General features: G+C 44.2%; 1 protein-coding gene across 1 annotated transcript; it reads right to left on the bottom strand.

The window, feature by feature from the left end:
- Window positions 1–971: 971 nt before the first annotated feature.
- MTHFD2 (methylenetetrahydrofolate dehydrogenase (NADP+ dependent) 2, methenyltetrahydrofolate cyclohydrolase) lies at window positions 972–18,518 on the bottom strand. The gene is made up of 8 exons (XM_023187969.2): window positions 18,345–18,518; window positions 10,344–10,528; window positions 8,438–8,560; window positions 7,564–7,716; window positions 6,550–6,657; window positions 5,334–5,426; window positions 4,759–4,884; window positions 972–2,190 (listed from the first exon to the last, which is right to left on the bottom strand). Exons 1-8 carry the CDS (start codon window positions 18,443–18,445, stop codon window positions 2,030–2,032), a joined length of 1,050 nt encoding a protein of 349 aa, XP_023043737.1. The 5' UTR covers window positions 18,446–18,518; the 3' UTR covers window positions 972–2,029.
- Window positions 18,519–21,897: the final 3,379 nt, after the last annotated feature.

Here is a 21,897-nt window from a genome sequence, read left to right as displayed (position 1 = left end):
CACAATCTGTTGGATATAAGACTGTAGGACAGGCCCGGTGCGGTGGCTCATGCCTGTAATCCTAGCATTTTGGGAGGCCGAGGCAGGTGGATCACTTGAGGTCAGGAGTTTGAGATCAGCCTGGTCAACGTGATGAAACCCCGTCTCTACTAAAAACACAAAAATTAGCAGGGCATGGTGGCATGCACCTGTAATCCCAGCTACTCAGGAGGCTGAGGCACAAGAATTGTTTGAACCCAAGAGGCAGAGGTTGCAGTGACCCGAGATCATGCCACTACACTCCAGCCTGGGCAACAGAGTGAGACTCAGTCTCAAAAAAAAAAAAAGGCTGGAGGATGAGGCTGGTTTCTCCAAAGCTCTTTAAACCTCTGTTTGGGCGTGGGTGGCCCAGGCCTGTAATCCCAGCCCTCTGGGAGGCTGAGGCAAGAGGATTTATTTATTTATTTATTTATTTATTTATTTATTTATTTATTTATTTATTTTTTGAGTCAGAGTCTCGCTCTGTGCCCCAGGCTGGAGTGCAGTGGCGCAATCTTGGCTCACTGCAAGCTCCGCCTCCCAGGTTCATGCCATTCTCCTGCCTCAGTCTCCTGAGTAGCTGGACTACAGGTGCCCGCCACCGCGCCCGGCTAATGTTTTGTATTTTTAGTAGAGATGGGGTTTCACCGTGTTAGCCAGGATGGTCTCGATCTCCTGACCTCGTGATCCACCCGTGTCGGCCTCCCAAAGTGCTGGGATTACAGGCGTGAGCCACCGCGCCCGGCCGAGGATTGATTTCTTGAGGCCAGGAGTTCAATACCAGCCCAGGCAACAGAGCAAGACCCCATCTCTACAAAAAAAAAAAAGAAGAAAAAAAAATTATCTATTTAAGGCTATAGAAGTAAGTATTACTGAATATAGGAATATCTACATTGATTAAATGAGAAAAAAACTCTGGTTAGGTCATCACTAAGAGTCATAGGAAGACAGAATTTCAGAAATTCATACCACACCAGACAGATGTGTTTTATTAAAAAAGAAAAAAAAAACATTTAATCAGAAAGTCTAATTAAATTCAATATTAACTCAAACTCTTAAAAAATTTATGGAAAAGTCAACAGGGTACATACATCACAGAAAAACAGGCAGTTGCTGACAGTTCTTTGGTGGAAAAGTAAGTTGCATACTTACCCAAGCTGCCCAAATGATTATCAAGCTAAGTTTGTTTTTCAAAAATAGGTTTTAAGATACACCAAAGAAACTATACAATACAAAAATTTAACAATAAAGTTAAAGTATATAGCAAAAGCCAAATATGACAACACACATGAATAATGTATAAAAGAAGCCTTTCAATCCTAGAAAACTAAAATGGGGAGAACTTACTGAAGGGTAACATACATAAAATGAGTACTAATAGCAAGGAATAATCCTAAACATTTTCCCAATGACTAAGCTTCAAAAAGACAGCTTAGGAAAACAATTAACATGTAGTTTTTCTTTTTTCCTCTAGCCAATTCAGTTCTACTTAGATAAATCTGGTTACCAATCAATACACATATAAATTAGAATAATTTTTTTTCTGCTCAATTACTACTATTTTTTCTTTTTCACCTTTTCCCTAATTTTCTCTAGCAACACTTTTCCTTTGGTTTGGTCAGTTGAACTCAAAAGGTTTGGTACCTAAAATGAGTATTCAACTGTTATTAGAATAGCACTTGGGAAATGCAATCCTAGAAAAGGCAAATGTGTAACCGAGTTTGACAAAGTGAAGCATCCATTCTCCATATGGTAATGTCTCCCACGTTAATCACTAGGTTAATGGCTGCTCCTGGCTAGATCACAGGACCCTGCATGATACTGGAATGCTCCCTGGTGAGGTACTGCAGAGGTATGTGCAGAAACACCCACCCATTTAAGCTTTCAATAAATACAAGGCATCATTTTAAACCATTTCAGTAGAATAAATTAAAAATATTGCATTTCTATTGGCCTGCTTTGCTTCTTCAGCTGGCCTGGAGTGCTGTTTGTGACACAGAAGACACAATAGTTAATTAGTGGCTACTCCAAGCTCTTTAGACTTCACGTCTCGCTCTTCAAGCCTCAGCACCTTTTTTGCAGCAATAATGGTATTCTTCATTAGCATTGCCACTGTCATGGGGCCAACACCTCCAGGAACTGGAGTGATATACCCGGCTTTTTGTCTGACTCCTACATAGAAACAAGACAGGCAGGCTGCTTTAGTTATGGCAAAGGACATGTGTGTACTTTAATATATTATGAAACAAGCATGCAAGGAAAAAGTAACATACATACGCATAAAACTCAAAATTTTATCACATCTACATCATTCAAGGTTTTGTGAACACACTAGTAAAATAACATGCACACACAGAATTGTTAAAGGAATATTTATACATCTAAGTAACCTATAAAGAAATCTATTAAAGAAACATCTAGGCCAGGCGTGGTGGCTCAAGCTTGTAATCTCAGCACTTTGGGAGGCCGAGGCGGGCGGATCACAAGGTCAGGAGATCGAGACCATCCTGGCTAACACGGTGAAACCCCGTCTCTACTAAAAAATACAAAAAACTAGCCGGGCGAGGTGGCGGGCGCCTGTAGTCCCAGCTACTCAGAAGGCTGAGGCAGGAGAATGGCGTGAACCTGGGAGGCGGAGCTTGCAGTGAGCTGAAATCTGGCCACTGCACTCCAGCTTGGGCGACAGAGTGAGACTCCGTCTCACAATCAGAAGAAAAAAAAAAAAAAAAAAATGAAACATCTAGTAGGTTAACTGTGTGGGAATGGGAGTTGTAAGTATAATAATAATAAGCATTACCTCAATAGCTGCCTACAGCATTTTATTAATTTAAGTATAATTTGTCCAAAGCAGAAAGCACAGTAATTTTTTAAAAGTGAGAAGTAAAAAAAAAAAAAAAATTAACCTCATGTTAAAAAGAAAATCCTTACATACCTATGCATGGGTTTGACTGCTTTAATAAAAACAGAAAGCTAGGAATAGGATTATCAGCATAGGCCGGGTGCAGTGGTTCATGCCTGTAATCCCAGCACTTTGGGGGACGGAGGCAGAGTGTGAGGTGGGGGAGATTGTTTGAGGCCAGGAGTTTGAAACCAGCCTGGGCAACATGGTGAAACCCCATCTCTACAAAAAATACAAAAATTAGCCAAGCGAGGTGACATGTGCCTATAGTACCAGCTACTCAGGAGGCTGAGGCAAGAGAACTGCTTGAGCCCAGGAGGCAGAAGCTGCAGTGAGCTGAGATCATGTCACTGTACTCCAGCCTGGGCAACAGAGAGGGACCCTTGTCTCAAAAAAAAAAAAGGAAAGAAAAAAAGGATTATCAGCATAATTCAGATAAACATTCTATCTTTAGAACTGAAAGGAGAGGCCAGGTACAGCGGCTCACACCTGTAATCCTAGCACTTTGAGAGGCTGAGGCAGGCAGATCACTTAAGGCCAGGAGTTCAAGACCAACTTGGTCAACAGAGCCAAACTCATCTCTACTGAAAATACAAAAAATTAGCCGGCATGGTGGCACATGCCTGTAATCCTAGCTGCTCGGGTGGCTAAGGCAGGAGAATCACTTGAACCTGGGAGGTGGAGGTTGCAGTGAGCAGAAATCACACCACTGTACTACAGCCTGGACAACAGAGTGAGACTGCCTCTTAAAAAAAAAATAACTGAAAAGAGACATCTACTAGTATATTCTAGTATTTCAGGGGTACGGTTTTTTCCTGGACCATTTTAACTTTCTAGGCCTGTGATCTCTCAGTGTGAAAATGAGAACTCTCTTAACATTTTTTGGGAAACTCTATGATTTAGAAAAATCACTTCATCAAATTTTCAAACTTGTTAAAAGTCAAGAAATTGCTTGAATTATGAAGTAAGTTCTAAGGAAAAAAATAATTCCCTGAAAAGTTTATAACTACTCTCCATCACTATGATGAAACAACTAAAATAATTCTAGAATGGCTGTAATTTTAAAAAGGTTTCTCTAATTCTTACGAAAAGCATACTAAGGCCAGGTGCAATGGCTCACACCTGTAATCCCAGCACTTTGGAAGGCCAAGGTGGGAGATCACTTGAAGAGTGATCAGACCAGCGTGGCCAACATGGTGAAACCCCGTCTCTACCAAAAATACAAAAAATTAGGTGGGTATGGTGGCACATGCTTGTAATCCTGGCTACTGGGGAGGCTTGAAAGCACAAGAACTGCTTGAAGCTGTGAGGTGGAGGTTGCACTGAGCTGAGATGGTGCCACTGCACTCCAGCCTGGGTGACAGAATGAGACTGTTTTTAAAAAAAGAAGAAAGAGAAAGAGAGACAGAAAGAAGAAAAAAGAAAGAAAGGAAAGGAAAGGAAGGAAGAGACAGAGGGAAAGAGAGAGAGAGAAAGAAAGAGAAAAAAAAGGAAAAGGAAAGAAAGAAGGGAGGGAGGAGGAAAGAGAAACAAAGAGGAAGATGGATGGAGGGAGGGAGGGAAGGAAAGAAGGGAGGGAGGGATACGGACTGGGTGCAGTGACTCACACCTATAATCCCAACACTTTGGAAGTCCCAGCTACTTAGGAGGCTGAGGCAGAAGAATCGCCTGAACCTGGGAGGCAGAGGCTGCAGTGAGCCAAGATCGCGCCACTGCACTCCAGCCTGGGCAACAGAGTGAGACTCCCGTCTCAAAAAAAAAAAGTAAATAATCTATCCTAAATGTCCATGAAAGGTAGTACTTATTGATTTCATTTTTAAAAATAAAATTTTACCATTTACCTTCAAAATCCACATCTCCAACCAACTTGGGTTTGGCAGTTACAGGATCATGAACTCTATTTATTCCCACATCAATGACTGCTGCTCCTTCCTTGATCATATCTGCTGTGATCAGATTTGGAATACCTGGAAATGGAGAAAGGAAAAATTAGCTTAGTACTGAAAACAGTCTACCTGTCAGATTGTTGTCTAATTTCAACTTCAAGAGACCTGGAAGAACTAATTAACATGTTTTATTAAAACCTGTTAAAAATATTAACTAAGGAACCATTTACTTTTATTATTTATTTATTTTGGTTCCTGACAGGAAACAAAAGGAACTGTTTAAACTTTATACAGTAAATATTAATATAAATATTTTGAAGCTTTAGGAATAACTTTCACCCATCCAGACTATAATGGAATGCCAGAAACCAGTATTCCAATCACAACTCTATCCTCATCTTTGTAGGCAGCTCAAAGAATCATCATGAGGGGAAGGATGAATAGTAGCTAGGCAGGCGAATTCTAAGATGAGGGGTACAACCTCCTCTTCTGAGGTGAAGCCCTTCCCTCCATTCCCCTTGTGTTCTTACCTGCAGCAGATATTACAATATCTGCAAGAATTGTATGTTTCTTCAACTGCTCTTTGGGAGTATATCGATGAGATATTGTAACAGTGGCATCACCTAGAAAGAAAACAATAGATGTCTTGATTTCTGACACAAAGCTGGGACTGCATTAGGTCTCAACTAGTCAAGTCACTGTAGAAACTCAACAATGCTGCGGTGGCTCACGCCTGTAATCCCAGCACTTTGGGAGGCCAAGGTGGGCAGATCATGAGGTCAGGAGTTCAAGGCCAACCTGGCCAACATAGTGAAACCCCACCTCTACTAAAAATACAAAAATTAGCTGGGCATGGTGGCGCATGGCTGTAATCACAGCTTTCTTGGGAGGCTGAGGCACAAGAATCGCTTGAACCTGGGAGGTGGAGGCTGCAGTGAGCCAAGATTGTGCCACTGCACTCCAGCCTGGGCAAGAGAGCAAGACTCCCTCTCCAAAAACAAAACAAAACAAAAAAACTGACTTAATGGCATGTGTCATATTTTCTGGACAGCTAATTGTCATTTACTTTTTTAAAATTAATACCTAATTTCATATAGCTTTAAACCATTGGTCCCAGCTCGACTGTTTTGAGTCATATAATTAAATTTATTCATCGTATTTTTAAAGCCTTTCAAGTTTACCTTTTCTAAGCAAAATATCACTAAAATTACTCAAGGTTGTTTTAAGTATGTTGAAAGATTGCTGAAAGTATAGTTTTGCCATTATTTCTGATATAATCATGTAAGGTCATTATTACAATAATTATGTGATAACAGATTGATGAGGCTTTACCTTAGAACCAATTAAAAGAACTTGACAGGACACATTACAGTCATATCAATTCAATCCTTTGCAACGGCTTAAGATTTTTTCCACTAAATGACACAGTATCTTTGAATAAGAACTGCTCCTTAGCTCCAGCTATCAAAGCTATAGCTGAAATTTTCTAATTGCCTACAATCATGCTTATACTCAAAACTTAAGTTTATTTCTAAAGCTAGTTACATGATAAATGAATAATAAAGAAACTCAGGTGACACCGGGTGCAGCTTCTCTACAAAGGTTACTCCCTGAATTATCTGTTAACAAAATTTCAACAAATACAAAGTATAACACAGTTAATACTTCCAAACATGCACAGGATGGCTTCTGAGAGTTCTTACATGGGGAAAAAAGGACAGTGTTCCCTGAAAACAATTTCCTTACCTCCAGGACGTTCATGTGCCCCATCTGTGTGCAGTAACATTGCAATGGGCATTCCAACATTTTTTGACCTTCCAGCCACAACCACATTCTTCCCTAAGGTTGGAATACCTATAAAAATATATGTATTTACATTAAAAGTAGTGCCAGTCCAAAGCAAAACAAAGTCAGATGGCCTAGAACATGAAGCCAATTTTGATAGAGAAGTCACTGAGCTTACTGCCTCATCAGTCAACTGGAGCTGTAACTTGCTACACATAAGGACTAAAAGAAAACAGGAGAAAGCATACTATAGGCTACAAAATGTTACAGGAATGTGCACTGTCACCACTATTAAATCTTAAATTTCCTTCACTGAGGGCTGGGGTGGTGGCTCACACCTGTAATCCCAGCAGGAGGGAGGATTGCTTGAGGCCAGGGAGGCTAAGGTAGAATTGCTTGAGGCCAGGAGTTTGAGACCAGCCTGGGCAGCATGGTGAAACCTTTGACTCTTAAAGAAAAAATTAAAAAGAAAAATAGAAAGTTTCCCTCACCAAGGCTTCCAGATTAAAAGCAAAAACTGTCATAGGCAACTGTTAAGGGCAGGCACGATGGATCATGCCTCTAATCCTAGTACTTTGGGAGGCGAGGGGGCGGATCACTTGAGGTTAGTTCGAGACCAGCTTGGCCAATGTGGTGAAACCTGTCTCTACTAGAAATAAAAAAATTAGCTGGGCATGGTGGCATGTTTCCTGTAGTCCCAGCTACTCAGGAGGCTGAGGCACAAGAATCGCTTGAACCCGGGAGGCGGAGGCTGCAGTGAGAGAAGATCCTCTGCACTCCAGCCTGGGTCACAGAGCAAGACCCTGTCTCAAAAAAAAAAAAAAAAAAAACTGTTAAGAGAGGTAAATTCTGGGGAGTAAGACTAGAGGATATGGGGTGGGGTTTCCACTCTTTGGGACTGTATTATGAGTTTTTACCATTTGCAGGTACTACTTTTATAATATTAACAGACATACAATTCTGGGATATACCTACCAGTTCGCTTAATTATTTCCCAAACACCCCATGGGGTAGCCGGTAACATGGAATACTGGTCCAAACACATTCGCCCTACATTAATTACATGAAAGCCATCAACATCCTTGTCTGGAGAAACAGCATTGCAGATCCTTCTCTCATCAATATGCTCTGAAAAAGAAATCGGCAGTTGCCTTAAATCACCACCGCACAGTCAGCACTGCCTGACTCCAGCTTATCTGCTTCGTCAAGGAAATCCATTCTTCTACAGCTTGCCTCCGAGATGTACTTCATCTGCACGGAAGGAACTCGCATAAGCAAAGCCAAACACCAATAGCAAAGCCAGTATCATCTATCAGTTGCTTCCCTCCACTGTCCTTTGTATCAAGACCACAATACTAAATCAAGGGGTAATGGGTATTCTGAGTTGGTCTGTCCCATTCTAATAAAATATTCACTCTTTTGCGTTTACTTTGCCTTTAAGCCAAATCCACATGAAGAGCCAGGTGTATAAAATAACAAGGCCTTTTTACTCCTCAGAAATCATTTTAGGTAAGGCATGGTAGTTCATGCCTATAATTCCAGCACTTGGGAAGCACGGAGTCTAAGACCAGCCCAGGCAACACAGAAAGACTTCCATTTTTAGGAAAAATATAAAAAGTAGCTGGGCATGGTGGCACACACCTATATAGTCCTAGCTATGTGGGAGGCTGAGGCAGGAGGATCCCCTGAACCCAGGAGCTTGAGCATGCAATAAGCTATGATTGTACCATTGCACTCCAGCCTGCATGACAGAGTGAGACAAGGAAAGGAGAGGGAGAGGGAGGGGGAAGGGGGAGGGGGAGGAGCAGAAGCAGCAGCAATCATTTAAATGGTGGAGTCCAAAACTCACCTGGAAGAGGCAGCTGAACAAGGAGGCCATCTACATTATCATCATTATTCAGTTTATTGATTAAATTCAACAATTCTTCCTCTGAAATTGAAGCTGGTTTCACAATTGTCTCACTGTTGATTCCTATTATAAGAAATTTTGAGGTTAAAAAAATTTTTGAGGCATTTAATGAGCACTGCTATGTTGCCTACCATACTTGGCTACCATACAGGTTTTGTATCATCACACCCATCCCTAGAAGCTGAAGTAGCTCAAGGAACCTAAAAAAAGTAACTTCACAAATATATACGCTAGAGAATACTAGCTTAACACATCCTGTATACCTCATTCTATGCAATCCTCATTAACCTTATTTTACAGATAGACTGAGGCTCAGAGAGATTTAAAAATAAGCGAGCTAGGCCAAGCGCGTGGCTCATGCCTGTAATCCCAGCACTTTGGGGGGCCAAGACCGGCGGATCACGAGGTCAGGAGATGGAGACCATCCTGGCTAACACGGTGAAAACCCGTCTCTACTAAAAATACAAAACATTTTCCGGGCATGGTGGCGGGCGCCTGTAGTCCCAGCTACTCAGTAGGCTGAGGCAGGAGAATCGGTTGAACCTGGGAGGTGGGAGTTGCAGTGAGCTGAGATCGCACCACTGCATTCCAGCTGGCTCAACAGAGCGAGACTCATGTCTAAATAAATAAATAAATAAGCGAGCTAATAATAAAGCCAGTCTTTCTGGTTCCAAAATCCATGTTCTTTTTTTCTGCACCACACTACCTCCCAATGTCTTAAAATGCCATGGCTTGGCCAGGTGCAGTAGCTCACGCCTGTAATCCCAGCACTTTGGGAGGCCGAGGCGGGCGAATCACCTGAGGTCAGGGAGTTTGACACCAGCCTGACCAACGTGGAGAAACCCCATCTCAACTGAAAATATAAAATTAGCCAGGAATGGTGGCGCATGCCTGTAATCCCAGCTACTCGGGAGGCTGAGGCAGGAGGCAGAGGTTGTGGAGAGCCGAGATTGCGCCATTGTCCTCTGGCCTGGGCAACAAGAGAGAAACACCATCTCAAAAAAAAAAAAAAGCAAAAAAGCCATGGCTTGCCATTTTCTAGAGGTTTCTAAAGGCTTTCAATTAAAAGAGCAGGAGGCCTCAATCCTCAATGGTAAGGAACAGAGGAAACCACGGGCTCACAGGCCAGTAACCCCTCCCAGCCATGCCAGTGGTTTCACAGCCCTTCAGAAGGAAAGGCCACCTGCTGCTCATGCTCAGACCATGGGCCCGCAGATGGGCAGGAAGAGGCATATCTGAGTGTGCCCACCCACCTCTTGTCCACGGACACATAGTAATCTGTGGTACCATGAGGCCTAGAACACAAACCCCATCATCCAGACCCGAACTGCTTCTAAACTGCATGTTTGGCTTTAGAACCAATCGGTAAAGAACTTGAAAGCTCTTTCCCAGAAGTCAGAGTCATTTCCTCCAAATCTATGACTGTGTTCCTGACCTCATCACTGAGATCTCCTAATACTGTATTGTTCAATCATGCCCCCTAAGCCTCTAAGACTTTAAACTGCAAACACTCGAACACCTCCGCTGGAGACCCATTATTGCTCAAGGAAAGCAAATGTAAAATGTATTCAGGGTCACCTATCAAATGGAAAGACTAAGAACAGAACATGCCTTATATTCTTTCCAGAAGCCACAGAGAATACCAACCAGTATCTCCTGTCCTAGTCTATAAACCCCGAAAGATACAGTCTGATTTCCTATGACAAAGTTTTGGGATACAGTTCAATCACATTAGCCTCCTCTGCTTGGGTTTCCTAATCAGAAAAAAGAAATCATAAATGACAATGGACTTTGCCTCATATAAACCTCAACTGAACAACATTCGAGGTCTCAAAAGGACACATACCCACATCTGCAGCTGCCCTGGTTTTGTTGAGGACGTAGGAGTGACTTGCAGGATTCTCGCCAACCAGGATCACGCTCAGGTGTGGCCGCTTGTTGCCTGAGGCCACCCACTCTTCTACCTCCTGCCGCACTTCCTGCTTGATCTCCTGGGCCAGTTTCCTTCCAGAAATGACAACAGCTTCATTTCTGCAGAAGGCAACAGAGTCACAAAACAAAATAACTTGAATTTTTATAAAAACTAAAATTCTGCCAGGTGTAGTGGCTTATGCCCGTAATCCCAGCACTTCGGGAGGCCAGGGCGGGAAGATGGCTTGAGCCCAGGAGTTTGAGACCAGGCTGGGCAACATGGCAAAACCCCTGTCTCTGCTAAATAAATAAATATATCCAGCTACATATGGAGGGGGATAAAGTTGATAGAAATCATTATTATCGGCCGGGCGCGGTGGCTCAAGCCTGTAATCCCAGCACTTTGGGAGGCCGAGAAGGGCGGATCACGAGGTCAGGAGATCGAGACCATCCTGGCTAACATGGCGAAACCCCGTCTCTACTAAAAATACAAAAAAAACTAGCCGGGCAACATGGCGGGCGCCTGTAGTCCCAGCTACTCGGGAGGCTGAGGCAGGAGAATGGCGTGAACCCAGGAGTCGGAGCTTGCAGTGAGCTGAGATCCGGCCACTGCACTCCAGCCTGGGCGGCAGAGCGAGACTCCGTCTCAAAAAAAAAAAAAAAAAAAAAAAAAGAAGAAATCATTATTATCATTAATTTGAAGCTCAGAGTTTAAGTGACTGACAGCTAGTGCTTGGTCAAGCTGAGTCTCACATCAGTTTGGGCTCTTAACTGCTACACCACCCTGCGCCCTGATCATTACTAAGTTTTTTACAGTTTTAATTTGCAATTGTGTGACCCCTCACCATGAGGTTAAATAGTTCTTCTTATCTGCTTATATGCCATTTGTAGTTCGTGTTTTGCCCCTGTTGTTAGCAGCCAGGCATGTATTTCAAATCATTTCCCAGTCAATTGACTTCATTTTCATGGTGCTTCTAAATAGATAAATTATATTCTGTAGTTGAATAAACAAACAGTATCAGGCCGGGCGTGGTGGCTCACGTTTGTAATCCCAGCACTTTGGGAGGCTGAGGAGGGCAGATCACGAGGTAAGGAGTTTGAGACCAGCCTGGCCAACACAGTGAAACCTCGTCTCTACTAAAAATACAATAATTAGTTGGGTGTGGTGGTGGACGCCTGTAATCCCAGCTACTCAGGAGGCTGAGGCAGGAGAATCACTTGAACCCGGGAGGCAGAGGTTGCAGTGAGCTGAGATTATGCCACTGCACTCCAGCCTGGGTGACAGAGCTAGACTCTGTCTCAAAAACAAACGAACAAACAATATACTGGACAGGTCAAACATCAAAATGACTACCACTCCCCACAGTCCCTTCTGGGGAAGACTTTCCTGGTAAGAACAGGGGCAGGGCAGGGCAGGGGACTGGAGGAAGCTCCTTCTCACAGTTGGCAATGTGCTCTTCCCAGGGACCCCACCACATCATCCAAAGCTGACAGACCAGGAGTGAGTATCTGACGCCAAGGGCAACCAACAATCTCTAGGCTGCCCAGTGGTCCAGTTGGTGCAAAAGCTTAGCTCAACAGAGCAGTGAGAGTTAGCTGAACCAGTAAGAGCTCGTCCCTGAGGCAGTTCAAACTAGAACCACAGAACAAAGACAGAAAGAAGAGACAGAATAGTCACACCAATGGGAGACAACAGGATAAGAAATCAGAAAACTGTTGCTGGGGTGGAGAGCAAGAAGAAAAATCAGGATCTAGAAGAACCTCCAGTTCCCAAAACCATGTTCAGCTGCGCAAAAGGCTGTCTCTTCCCAAAACGAACTGCTTATGCAGCTCTTCCTGGGTTCCATGAAGCCCAAATGTGGAACAGTCCCAGTTTTCCTTTTTCACACATCCTTACAATAAAGTGCCCATTACTTAAAGATGAGCATCTGGCCCAGCGCGATGGCTCATGCCTGTAACCCCAGCACTTTAGGAGGCCGAGGCGGGTGGATTGCTTGAGGTCAGGAGTTCGAGGCCAGCCTGGTCAACATGGCGAAACCCCCTCTCTGCTAAAAATGCAAAAATTAGCCGGGTATGGTGGCGCATGCCTATAATCCCAGCTACTCGGGAGGCTAAGGCAGGAGAATCACATGAACCCAGGAGGCAGAGGTTACAGTGAGCTGATACCGCCCCACTGCACTCTAGCCTGGGCAACACAGCAAGACTCCATCTCAAAATAAAACAAAATAAAATAAAATAAAATGAGCATCTCTTCCTTAAGTAAAATGATCCCATTTAAAAAAGCCTTTCCCAACGGGCGCGGTGGCTCAAGCCTGTAATCCCAGCACTCTTGGAGGCCGAGACGGGCGGATCACGAGGTCAGGAGATCGAGACCATCCTGGCTAACATGGTGAAACCCCGTCTCTACTAAAAAATACAAAAAACTAGCCGGGCGAGGTGGCGGGCACCTGTAGTCCCAGCTACCCGGAAGGCTGAGGCAGGAGAATGGCGTAAACCCGGGAGGCGGAGCTTGCAGTGAGCTGAGATCCAGCCACTGCACTCCAGCCTGGGCGACAGAGCTAGACTCCGTCTCAAAAAAAAAAAAAAAAAAAAGAAGCCTTTCCCTTTAGATCTCTGTCCTTGGTGTCATGAAGACTGCTCTAATCTCAAGACCAATGAAGCAATCTCCTCTTATATTCTAAAACCTAACATCAAGGTACTGAATAACTTATAGGGTCAGATAAAATTAATTCTCAAGATAACTGCTAATTTATTTATTTAGAGACAAGAGTCTTGCTCTGTTGCCCAGGCTGGAGTGCAGTGGCATGATCTCAGCTCACTGCAGCCTCCCAGGTTTATGCAATTCTCCAGCTTCTGCCTCCTGAGTAGTTGAGAATACGGGCACCCACAACTGCACCCAGGCAGTAACTGCTAATTTAAATGGGATTTTAAAGCATTCACAATCTTTAGGCCTTCAATAAGTGCTTTTTATTGCATTATGATTAAATGCCAACTTTAAACCAAATCTCAACATCTTAGATATAATGCAATAATCTTATATCTAAACTTAATCTTAATCTGTATTGCATCTTGTGAAGTATTCAGTTATTATAATCTGGCTGGGCACGGTGGCTCATGCCTGTAATCCCAGCATTTTGGGAGGCCAAGGTGGGCATATCACTTGAGGTCAGGAGTTCAAGACCAGCCTGGCCAACCCAGAAGTGGCGAAACCCCACTTCTACTAAATATACAAAAATTTGCCAGGCATGGTGGCAGAAGCCTGTAATTGTAATCTCAGTTACTCGGGAGCTGAGGTAGGAGAGTATCTTGAACCCAGGAGGCATAGGTTGCAGTGAGCCGAGATCCCACCACTGCACTCCAGCCTGTGTGACAGAGCAAGACTCCATCTCAAAAAAAGAAAAAAGCTATCATAATCTTATAGCAAATCAAATACTTTTACCCAGATTTTACATAATGATACTAGCATGGCACAACATATAATAGCATTTAATTATACCCATGGTATATGAAAAAATTGAAAACATATTAATATTCACAATTCCATTTCAGAATTAGAGTTGAAGAGGACTTCATTAAAAGGGTTTTGCAGGCTGGGTGCAGTGGCTCACATCTGTAATCCCAACACTTTGGGAGGCCAAGGCGGGCAGATCACGAGGTCAGGAGATTGAGACCATCCTGGCTCACATGGTGAAACCCTCTCTACTAAAAACACAAAAAATTAGCCAGGCATGGTGGCACATACCTGTAGTCCCAGCTACTTGGGAGGCTGAGGCAGGAGAATCGATTGATCCTGGGAGACAGAGATTGCAGTGAGCAGAGATTGCCGTGAGCAGAGATCGTGCCACTGCACTCCAGGCTGGGCAACAGATAGAGACTCTGTCTCAAAAAAAAAAAGAAAAGAAAAAGACAGTGGGGGGTCTGCTGATACAAATATACCTGGCAACATTCCTGATTTATATTAGTACCTGGAATGCCCACCGCAGGCCAAAAATACATTCCTAATCCTGGAACACTACAGAGTGAAAGACTACTTTAAAAGGGCTTAGAACAGTCATTTATGGCCGGGCGCGGTGGCTCAAGCCTGTAATCCCAGCACTTTGGGAGGCCGAGGCGAGCGGATCACAAGTTCAGGAGATCGAGACCATCCTGGCTAACACGGTGAAACCCCGTCTCTACTAAAACATACAAAACATTAGCCGGGCGAGGTAGCGGGCGCCTGTAGTCCCAGCTACTCGGGAGGCTGAGGCAGGAGAATGGTGTGAACCCGGGAGGTGGAGCTTGCAGTGAGCCAAGATCCGGCCACTGCACTCCAGCCTGGGCGACAGAGCGAGACTCCGTCTCAGAAAAAAAAAAAAAAAAAAAAGAACAGTCATTTATATTGAATGAAATAATAATGTGCCAGGCATATATGTTCAATAAAACTAATTTCTTACTCTTTTCTCTTGGTTTTGTATATATGTACATATACACACACATACACACATATCCTTAAAATATACTTACACATACTCATAAGGAGATATATGTAAGTATGTATACTATATGTATATATAAATACTCAGTGAGAATGACTTAGCTTGCACCTCATAAAAATTTCTTTTGAAAGCAGTAAACTTAGAGAAAATGGTATGAGCACATTCAGATAATATCATATACTAAAGTTAAGGACATAAGGTTCTGGGAAAAGCCAGTGTTCCAAGTCCCAACTTTGCTTCCAAAAGCAGGTTCTTGATGTTATGCCAATTTGCTTAAAAAAAAAAAAAAAGAAAGAAAGAATGAAAAACAAAGAGTAACAAGGATCAAAAACAAAGTCACTTGCAATGAATATCTTTCATAGTATAACTGTCAGCCCTCCTCTGCTTCCCACAACTCTGCAAAATGTGAAATACAGCCTTGGGAGTGAGTCATTAACTAATTTAGCATCATCTCTTTTGCCAAGGGGCAGATTAACGGCTACCCCAAAATAAACAGGGAAATGGAAAGTCAGCTAAGTACCACGGGGAATCCAAAATTGTAACTATATTAGCTAGCAGTTATCCCAGAATTAAATGCGTTCACAGATGTGTTTAGAAAAAATTCCCAGGGCTGGTCATGGTGGCACAAGACTTGTAATCCCAGCATTTTGGGAGGCCAAGTTCAAGCCTAGCATGGGCAACATGACGACACCCCATCTCTACTAAAAGTTAAAAAAAAAAAAAATTAGCCAGGCATGGTGGTATGCTCCTGGGGTCCCAGTTACTCAGGAAGCTGAGGTGGGAGGATCACTTGAGCCCAGGAGGTCAAGGCTGCAGTAAGCCATGATTGCACCACTGCACTCCAACCTGACCAAAAGAGAGATTCCCCTGCCAAAAAAAAAAAAAAAAAAAACATAAGAAAGAAAAATTCCCATTAAAATACATAATCAACAGAATAGGAAGAAGTCAAGAGGACTGTTCAAATAAAATCCAAAACTGTGGCTCACGCCTGTAATCCCAACATTTCGGGAGGCCAAGGCGGGTGGATCACTTGAGGTCAGGAGGTCGAGACCAGCCTGGCCATCATGGTGAAACCCCGTCTCTACTAAAAATACAAAAATTAGCAGGGCATGATAGTGTGCTCCCAGCTGTTTGGGAGGCTGAGATAGGAGAACAGCTTGAACCCAGGAAGGAGGCAAGAGGTTCAGTGAGCCAAGATTGCACCATTGCACGCCAGCCTGGGCAACAAAGTAAGACTCCGTCTCAAAACATAAAATAAAATTCAAAACTAAAATCCAAGTGAGTAGCATCTTCACTTTCCTTTTAATTCAACAGCTTACAGTACTGTAATTTTCCATGAGAAATTAGTATCAGGGCATTTTACAATTCATAATCAAGTGATTTAGGGAAGAGTTGTTATCAATTATTAATGGGAAAAGTAATGAGTGAAGGAAGACACAAGGGTGAATGGAACAAACATCTATTAAACACTAGGTGTTTTGCTTAGACTTTAACATATATTACTCTGTCACCTTGGGACTATTATAATAACACTGTTATACAGAAGATGAAACTGAGGATAGTACAAACAAGATTCAAAGGCAAATTCTGCCTCTAAAGTCCATTGACTTCATAACCCCACTGTCTCCTAGGCTACAATTTCTCCAACCATAGGTTTATGTTCCTGAAACTCTCATACCAACCAACAAAGAAAAAAAAAAAAAAAAAAAAGGAATGCAGACTCATATTTTCAAAAAGACACATTTTAAAAATAAGCAGTATTTAAATATAAGCAGCAGTAAGAAGGCAGTATGTAGGAACTGTAAATAGCAAATGTGCAGTACAGATAATATGGATTGCTTTCAGAGATGTGGATGAAGCTTACTTGTTCTTTCTGAAAGGTAGCGAAAAGAGCATTTGTAATTGGAGAGTGTAGGCAAACTGGCCCAGTTCTTTAGTGAGAGCATCTCTATAAATCTCTTTTGGATCATGGAAGCCTAGGAAAGGTCTGGTCCACAGTCACATGAGGCCGGCACTCAGGAAGAGGGAGGGGGGAGAGAACACACAGTAACGAAAGATGGGGGAGGTCAGAGTCAGACCAGGGAAAACCCTGAAAGTCCCCTCCCACGTCTTCCTTCAAGAACTCATTGCTCCAACAAGCAGCGCCTTTGAAATATTTCTAACAGCATTTCTGCACTGACTGGAAATTACACACGTGTTCCACCTCTTGTCAGGAACATGAGCTCCATTAAAAACAGTTTTTATCTCTGAATTCGCAAAGCTTGGCATAGCGTCTGGCACACAGTGAACGTTAGATGAAAAAAAGAAGGGGCTGATGTCATAAGGTGCATGGCTCTAACAATGCCAACGCTCTAATGACCGACCAAATCACCTTCCCAAGGAAATCCAAAAATGCAAACAGAGCTTTTCCTTTCCTCCTCCCGGGTATATTTTTCCCAATTTGTTACTGTGGTAAAATTCACATAACCTAAATCTTACCAACTTTTTTTTTTTTTTTTTTTTTGAGACAAGGTCTCGCTTTGTCGCCCAGATTGGAGTGCAGTGGTGTAATCATGGCTCACTGCAGCCTCGAACTCCCGGGCTCAAGCGATTCTCGTGCCTCAGCCTCGGCGCGTGTCACCATGCCCGGCCCATCTTAACCATTTTTAAGTGCAGTTCTGTGGTATTAAATACGTTCGTATGTTGTGCAATCATCAGCACCACCCATCTCCAGAACTCTTCATCTTGTAAACCTGAAATTCTGCAAGTACCGCTGAAACGTGGGTACTTGTCACCCTCGATTCCCCCTTTCCCTAACGCCCTGGGAGCCTCCTGGGTGTTTGCCACCTCTCTGTACGCAGCCCGGTACTGACCGGCTCGGGTGGGCTGCAGCCAAAGCCAGGGTGTCTAGAGTCCGTTCACGTTCCGGGCGGAGCGGCGGCAGCGAGAGCCACTCCCACCGCCGGAGGGAGGAGGGCGGCGCGGGGATCCCGAGCAAGTCGGCTCCGCGATTTCATCAGCTGCAGCAGCGCCCTCCGCCGCTAGGGTCACTGCAAGGGACAGCTCGCCGAGGGCTGCTCTTGTGGAAACCTTGCCTGCTCTCCCCCAGACGACTCTCAGCCAGGGGCGGCCGGCAGCTGCCTAAAGGCCCCGTGTAAACCGGCGCTTTCGCTCCGCACGCCACCCCCCGTCACTCCCGCCTACTGTCAACGGGCCCCGGCGGCGCCCCGAGTGGCGTAAGAGCGGCTCCCTCCGAAAGGCAGGCTTCGGGTCCCAGCCCTTCGCGCCGAGCAAGCGCCCCAGTCGAGGGCTGCGGCGGCACTCGGTGCCACGTCGCCTCGCCACACCCCTCGGCGGCCACCACCGCCGGGGCGGAGATGTTCGGGAAGGACTTCCCTCGGTGTCCCTCGGGGACCCGGCGTGCCCCTCGCCCTCCGTTCCCCTCAGCTTTCCGCGCTGACCGAGCTCCCTGACCCTCTTACCGAACTGCCGCGAGGTGGAAGGGGCGAGGGCGAAGGGAGCAGCTGTGCGCGGGCTGCAGTAGCCGGGCAGCCAACGCGGACATGAGGGAAGATGCAGCCATAGCCCGCGCCGGTGACCTCGCCGGGAAGGAAGCGCGCGCGCGGGCCACGCGGTTATAGTGCGGCCTCGTGGCAGGCCCCGCCTCCCTCCGCCACCCATTGGTCCCCGCCACACGCCACTGGCTGTCTGTTGAGCCAGCTGGAGCCGAAGGGGCCAACCGATTTTCTTTATTAAACGTAAGCGAAGTCCGAAAGAGCCCTGTTTTTGATTGGAGCAAGAAGAGCTTGGAGCGAGGTCCTGTGAGGCTCTGAAGTCTCGGCAACATTCCGTGAATGGCTGTCGCCGTTAGTGTCACGGAAGCCCGGACAACACAAGAGAAAAGTTCATTCATTCATTCGTTGAACAATTATATGAGCGCCTACTGTGTGCCAAGCGCTGTAAAGGGTGGATGAAAAGACAACCTGATAGAATACCAATGAATAGAAGTAAAAGGAATTATGGAGTTAGAAAATCACCATTTAGCAAAATCATAAAAAAAACTGATTCAGAAGCAGCAATAGATAACAAAACAACTGGGTGAAAGTTGGATGAGGAGCAAGATATTTACATATAGGTTTGCCAGATCTAGCAAATAAAGACACAGGATGCCCAATCAAATTAGAATTTTAGATAAACACTTTGGGGGGTCATATTTATACTTTATTTGTGGCTTATCTGGAATTCAGATTCAACTGGGCTTCCTGTATTCTTTCCCGCAAACTTTTTGCATCGTCTCAAAGTATCTCTCCTGCAAAGAAACTTAAGGAGGGCAGGGCGCAGTGGCTCACGCCTGTAATCCCCAGCACTTTGGGAGGCCAAGGCGCACGGATCACCTGAGGTCAGGAGTTCGAGACCAGCCTGGACAACGTGTTGAAACCCCCGTCTCTACTAAAAACACAAAAAATTAGCTGAGCGTTGTGGCGGACGCTGTAATCCCAGCTACTGGGAGACTGAGGCACGAGAATCGCTTGAATCCGGGAGGCAGAGGGTGCAGTGAGCCGAGATTGCGCCACCGCACTTCAGCCCCGGTGACAGAGAGAGACTCTGTCTTAAAAAAAAAAAAAAGAACAGGAGAAACCAATCCTGTCAACACCTTGACCTTTAATTCTAGCCTCCAGGAAGGAAAGGAACATGGTAAATTTACAGTGAAGAAACCTGACAGTTAACTGCCTCAACCACGTGATAAAAGTTAGCACTACCCAGTAATGGAACACACATATGTGCCTTCTGATAGGATCCATTGAGGAGACACATCACTTCGTAGCTCTTAACAAGCCTGTAAATTTAATAAAGTGATTTTCCTAAACCAATGAGTCTCCTAAAAACAGTTACAGATTCCTCATTTCACATTGAGGAGAAAGATCACAGACCTAGAATGTTAAAACTGTCCAGGAAAAAAAAAAAAAAGTTCTAAAGCTTTGGAACACACTAAGAGATCTTAATCTATTCACAAGGAAATATCAGACAAGCCCAAAGTGAGAGATATTCTACAAGATAAATTGCTTGTACTCTTGACAGCTCCAAGGCCGTGAAAGACAAAGAATGAGAAACCATTCTCCGTTAAAGGAGCCTAGACATGACAGCTAAATGCTGTTTGATTCTGGATTGGATTCTGGACCCAAAACTTTTTGTCTTTCTTTTTTTCTCTTTCTTTCTTCTTTTTTTTCTCTTTTGCTATAGATGACATCATAGGACAACTGGCAAAATATGAATAAAATCTGCAACTAGCTAATAGCATTGTATCAGTGTTAGCTAATCGCATGAGATAATGTACGAGAATATATTGCACTTGCTTCTAGAACTAAATGACCATGTCTGCAACTTACTTTTGAATAGTTCAGAAAAAAAATAATGCTTTGTATGTATGAGTTGGCTAGGGCTGCCATAACAAAATAACACAGACTTAGTCGTTTAAACAACAGAAATGGGCTGAGTGCATTGGCTCACACCTGTAATCCCAGCACTTTGGGAGGCTGAGGCAGGCAGATCACCTGAGATCAGGATTCCGAGACCAGCCTGGCCAACATGGTGAAACCCTGTCTCTACTAAAAATACAAAAATTAGCCAGGCATGGTGGTGCATGCCTGTAATCACAGCAACTTGAGAGACTGAGGCAGGAGAATTACTACAATCCAGGAGGCGGACGTGGCAGTGAGCCGAGATCGCACCACTTCACTTTAACCTGGGCAACAGTAAGACTTGATCTAAAAAAAGAAAAAAAGAAATGTATTTTCTAACAGTTCTGGAGGCTAGAAGCAAAGGTCAAGGTGTTGGCAGGATTAGTTTCTCTTGAGGCTTGCAGTCTTTTTTTTTTTTTTTTTTTTGAGACAGAGTCTCGCTCTGTCGCCCAGGAGTGCAGTGGCCGGATCTCAGCTCACTGCAAGCTCCGCCTCCCGGGTTTAGGCCATTCTCCTGCCTCAGCCTCCTGAGTAGCTGGGACTACAGGCGCCCGCCACCTTGCCCAGCTAGTTTTTTGTATTTTTTAGTAGAGACGGGGTTTCACCATGTTAGCCAGGAAGGTCTCGATCTCCTGACCTCGTGATCCGCCCGTCTCGGCCTCCCAAAGTGCTGGGATTACAGGCTTGAGCCACCGCGCCCGGCCAAGGCTTGCAGTCTTTGTCTTGCAGAGGGCTGCATGCTTGCTGTGTTACGGCCTTTTCTGTGTGCACATGCAACCCTGACATCTCTCTCTGAATATCTTTTATTATTTTACTTTTTGTTGTTGTTTTGATATATGGTCTCACTCTCGTTTCCCAGGCTGGAGTGCAATGGTGTGCTTTCAGCTCACTGCAGCCTCAACCTTCTGTACTCAGGTGATCCTCCCACCTCAGCCTCCCCAGTAGCTGGTACTGTAGTCACGCGCCACCACATCAGCCTACTTTTTTGTATTTTTAGTAGAGACTGGGCTTCACCATGTTGCCCAGGTTGGCCTTGAACTCTTGGACTCAAGGAATTCACCCGTCTTGGCCTCCCAAAGTGCTGGGATTATAGGCATGAGCCACCATGCCTGGCCTCTCTGAATGTCTTAATCTCCTCTCATAAAGAAACCAGTAAGATTAATTTAGAGCCCACCCTAACAGCCCCATTTTAACCTATCATTGTTTTAAATGCCGTATTTCCAAATACAGTCACATTCCAAGGTCAGAGTGTCAACGTTAAATTTTGGAGAACATACAATTCAGTCCATAACAATGTATATACATAAAATTAAAAAAAAAAAACATAAAACAAGTGGCAAATGTAAAATATTAACAACTGGAGAAGAGTATGCAAGTATTCTTTGAACTTTTCCTGTAACCTTTCTGTATGTCTGAAATAATGTCAACATTTTTTTTAAAGACCAGTAATTTCTATCTTTCTTTCTTTCCCTCTTTCTTTCTCTCTCTCTCTCTTTCTTTTCTTTTCTTTTCTTTTCTTTCTTTCTCTTTCTTTCTTTCTTTCTTTCTTTCTTTCTTTCTTTCTTTCTTTCTTTCT

The sequence above is a fragment of the Piliocolobus tephrosceles genome, chromosome 15, assembly GCF_002776525.5.
Source record: "Piliocolobus tephrosceles isolate RC106 chromosome 15, ASM277652v3, whole genome shotgun sequence".
NCBI lineage: Eukaryota > Metazoa > Chordata > Mammalia > Primates > Cercopithecidae > Piliocolobus > Piliocolobus tephrosceles.
This window is presented reverse-complemented; position numbering and strand designations above follow the sequence as displayed.

Bases quoted from the DNA above. Each gene is read 5' to 3' on its own strand.
- MTHFD2 (XM_023187969.2), bottom strand. From the start codon at position 18,445: ATGGCTGCATCTTCCCTCATGTCCGCGTTGGCTGCCCGGCTACTGCAG. The intron at 7,717-8,437 runs GTGAGTTTTGGA...TTTCTTTTTCAG, and splicing joins TGTTCAGCTGCCTCTTCCAG to AGCATATTGATGAGAGAAGG. The intron at 6,658-7,563 runs GTAGGTATATCC...ATATTTTTATAG, and splicing joins GGAAATAATTAAGCGAACTG to GTATTCCAACCTTAGGGAAG.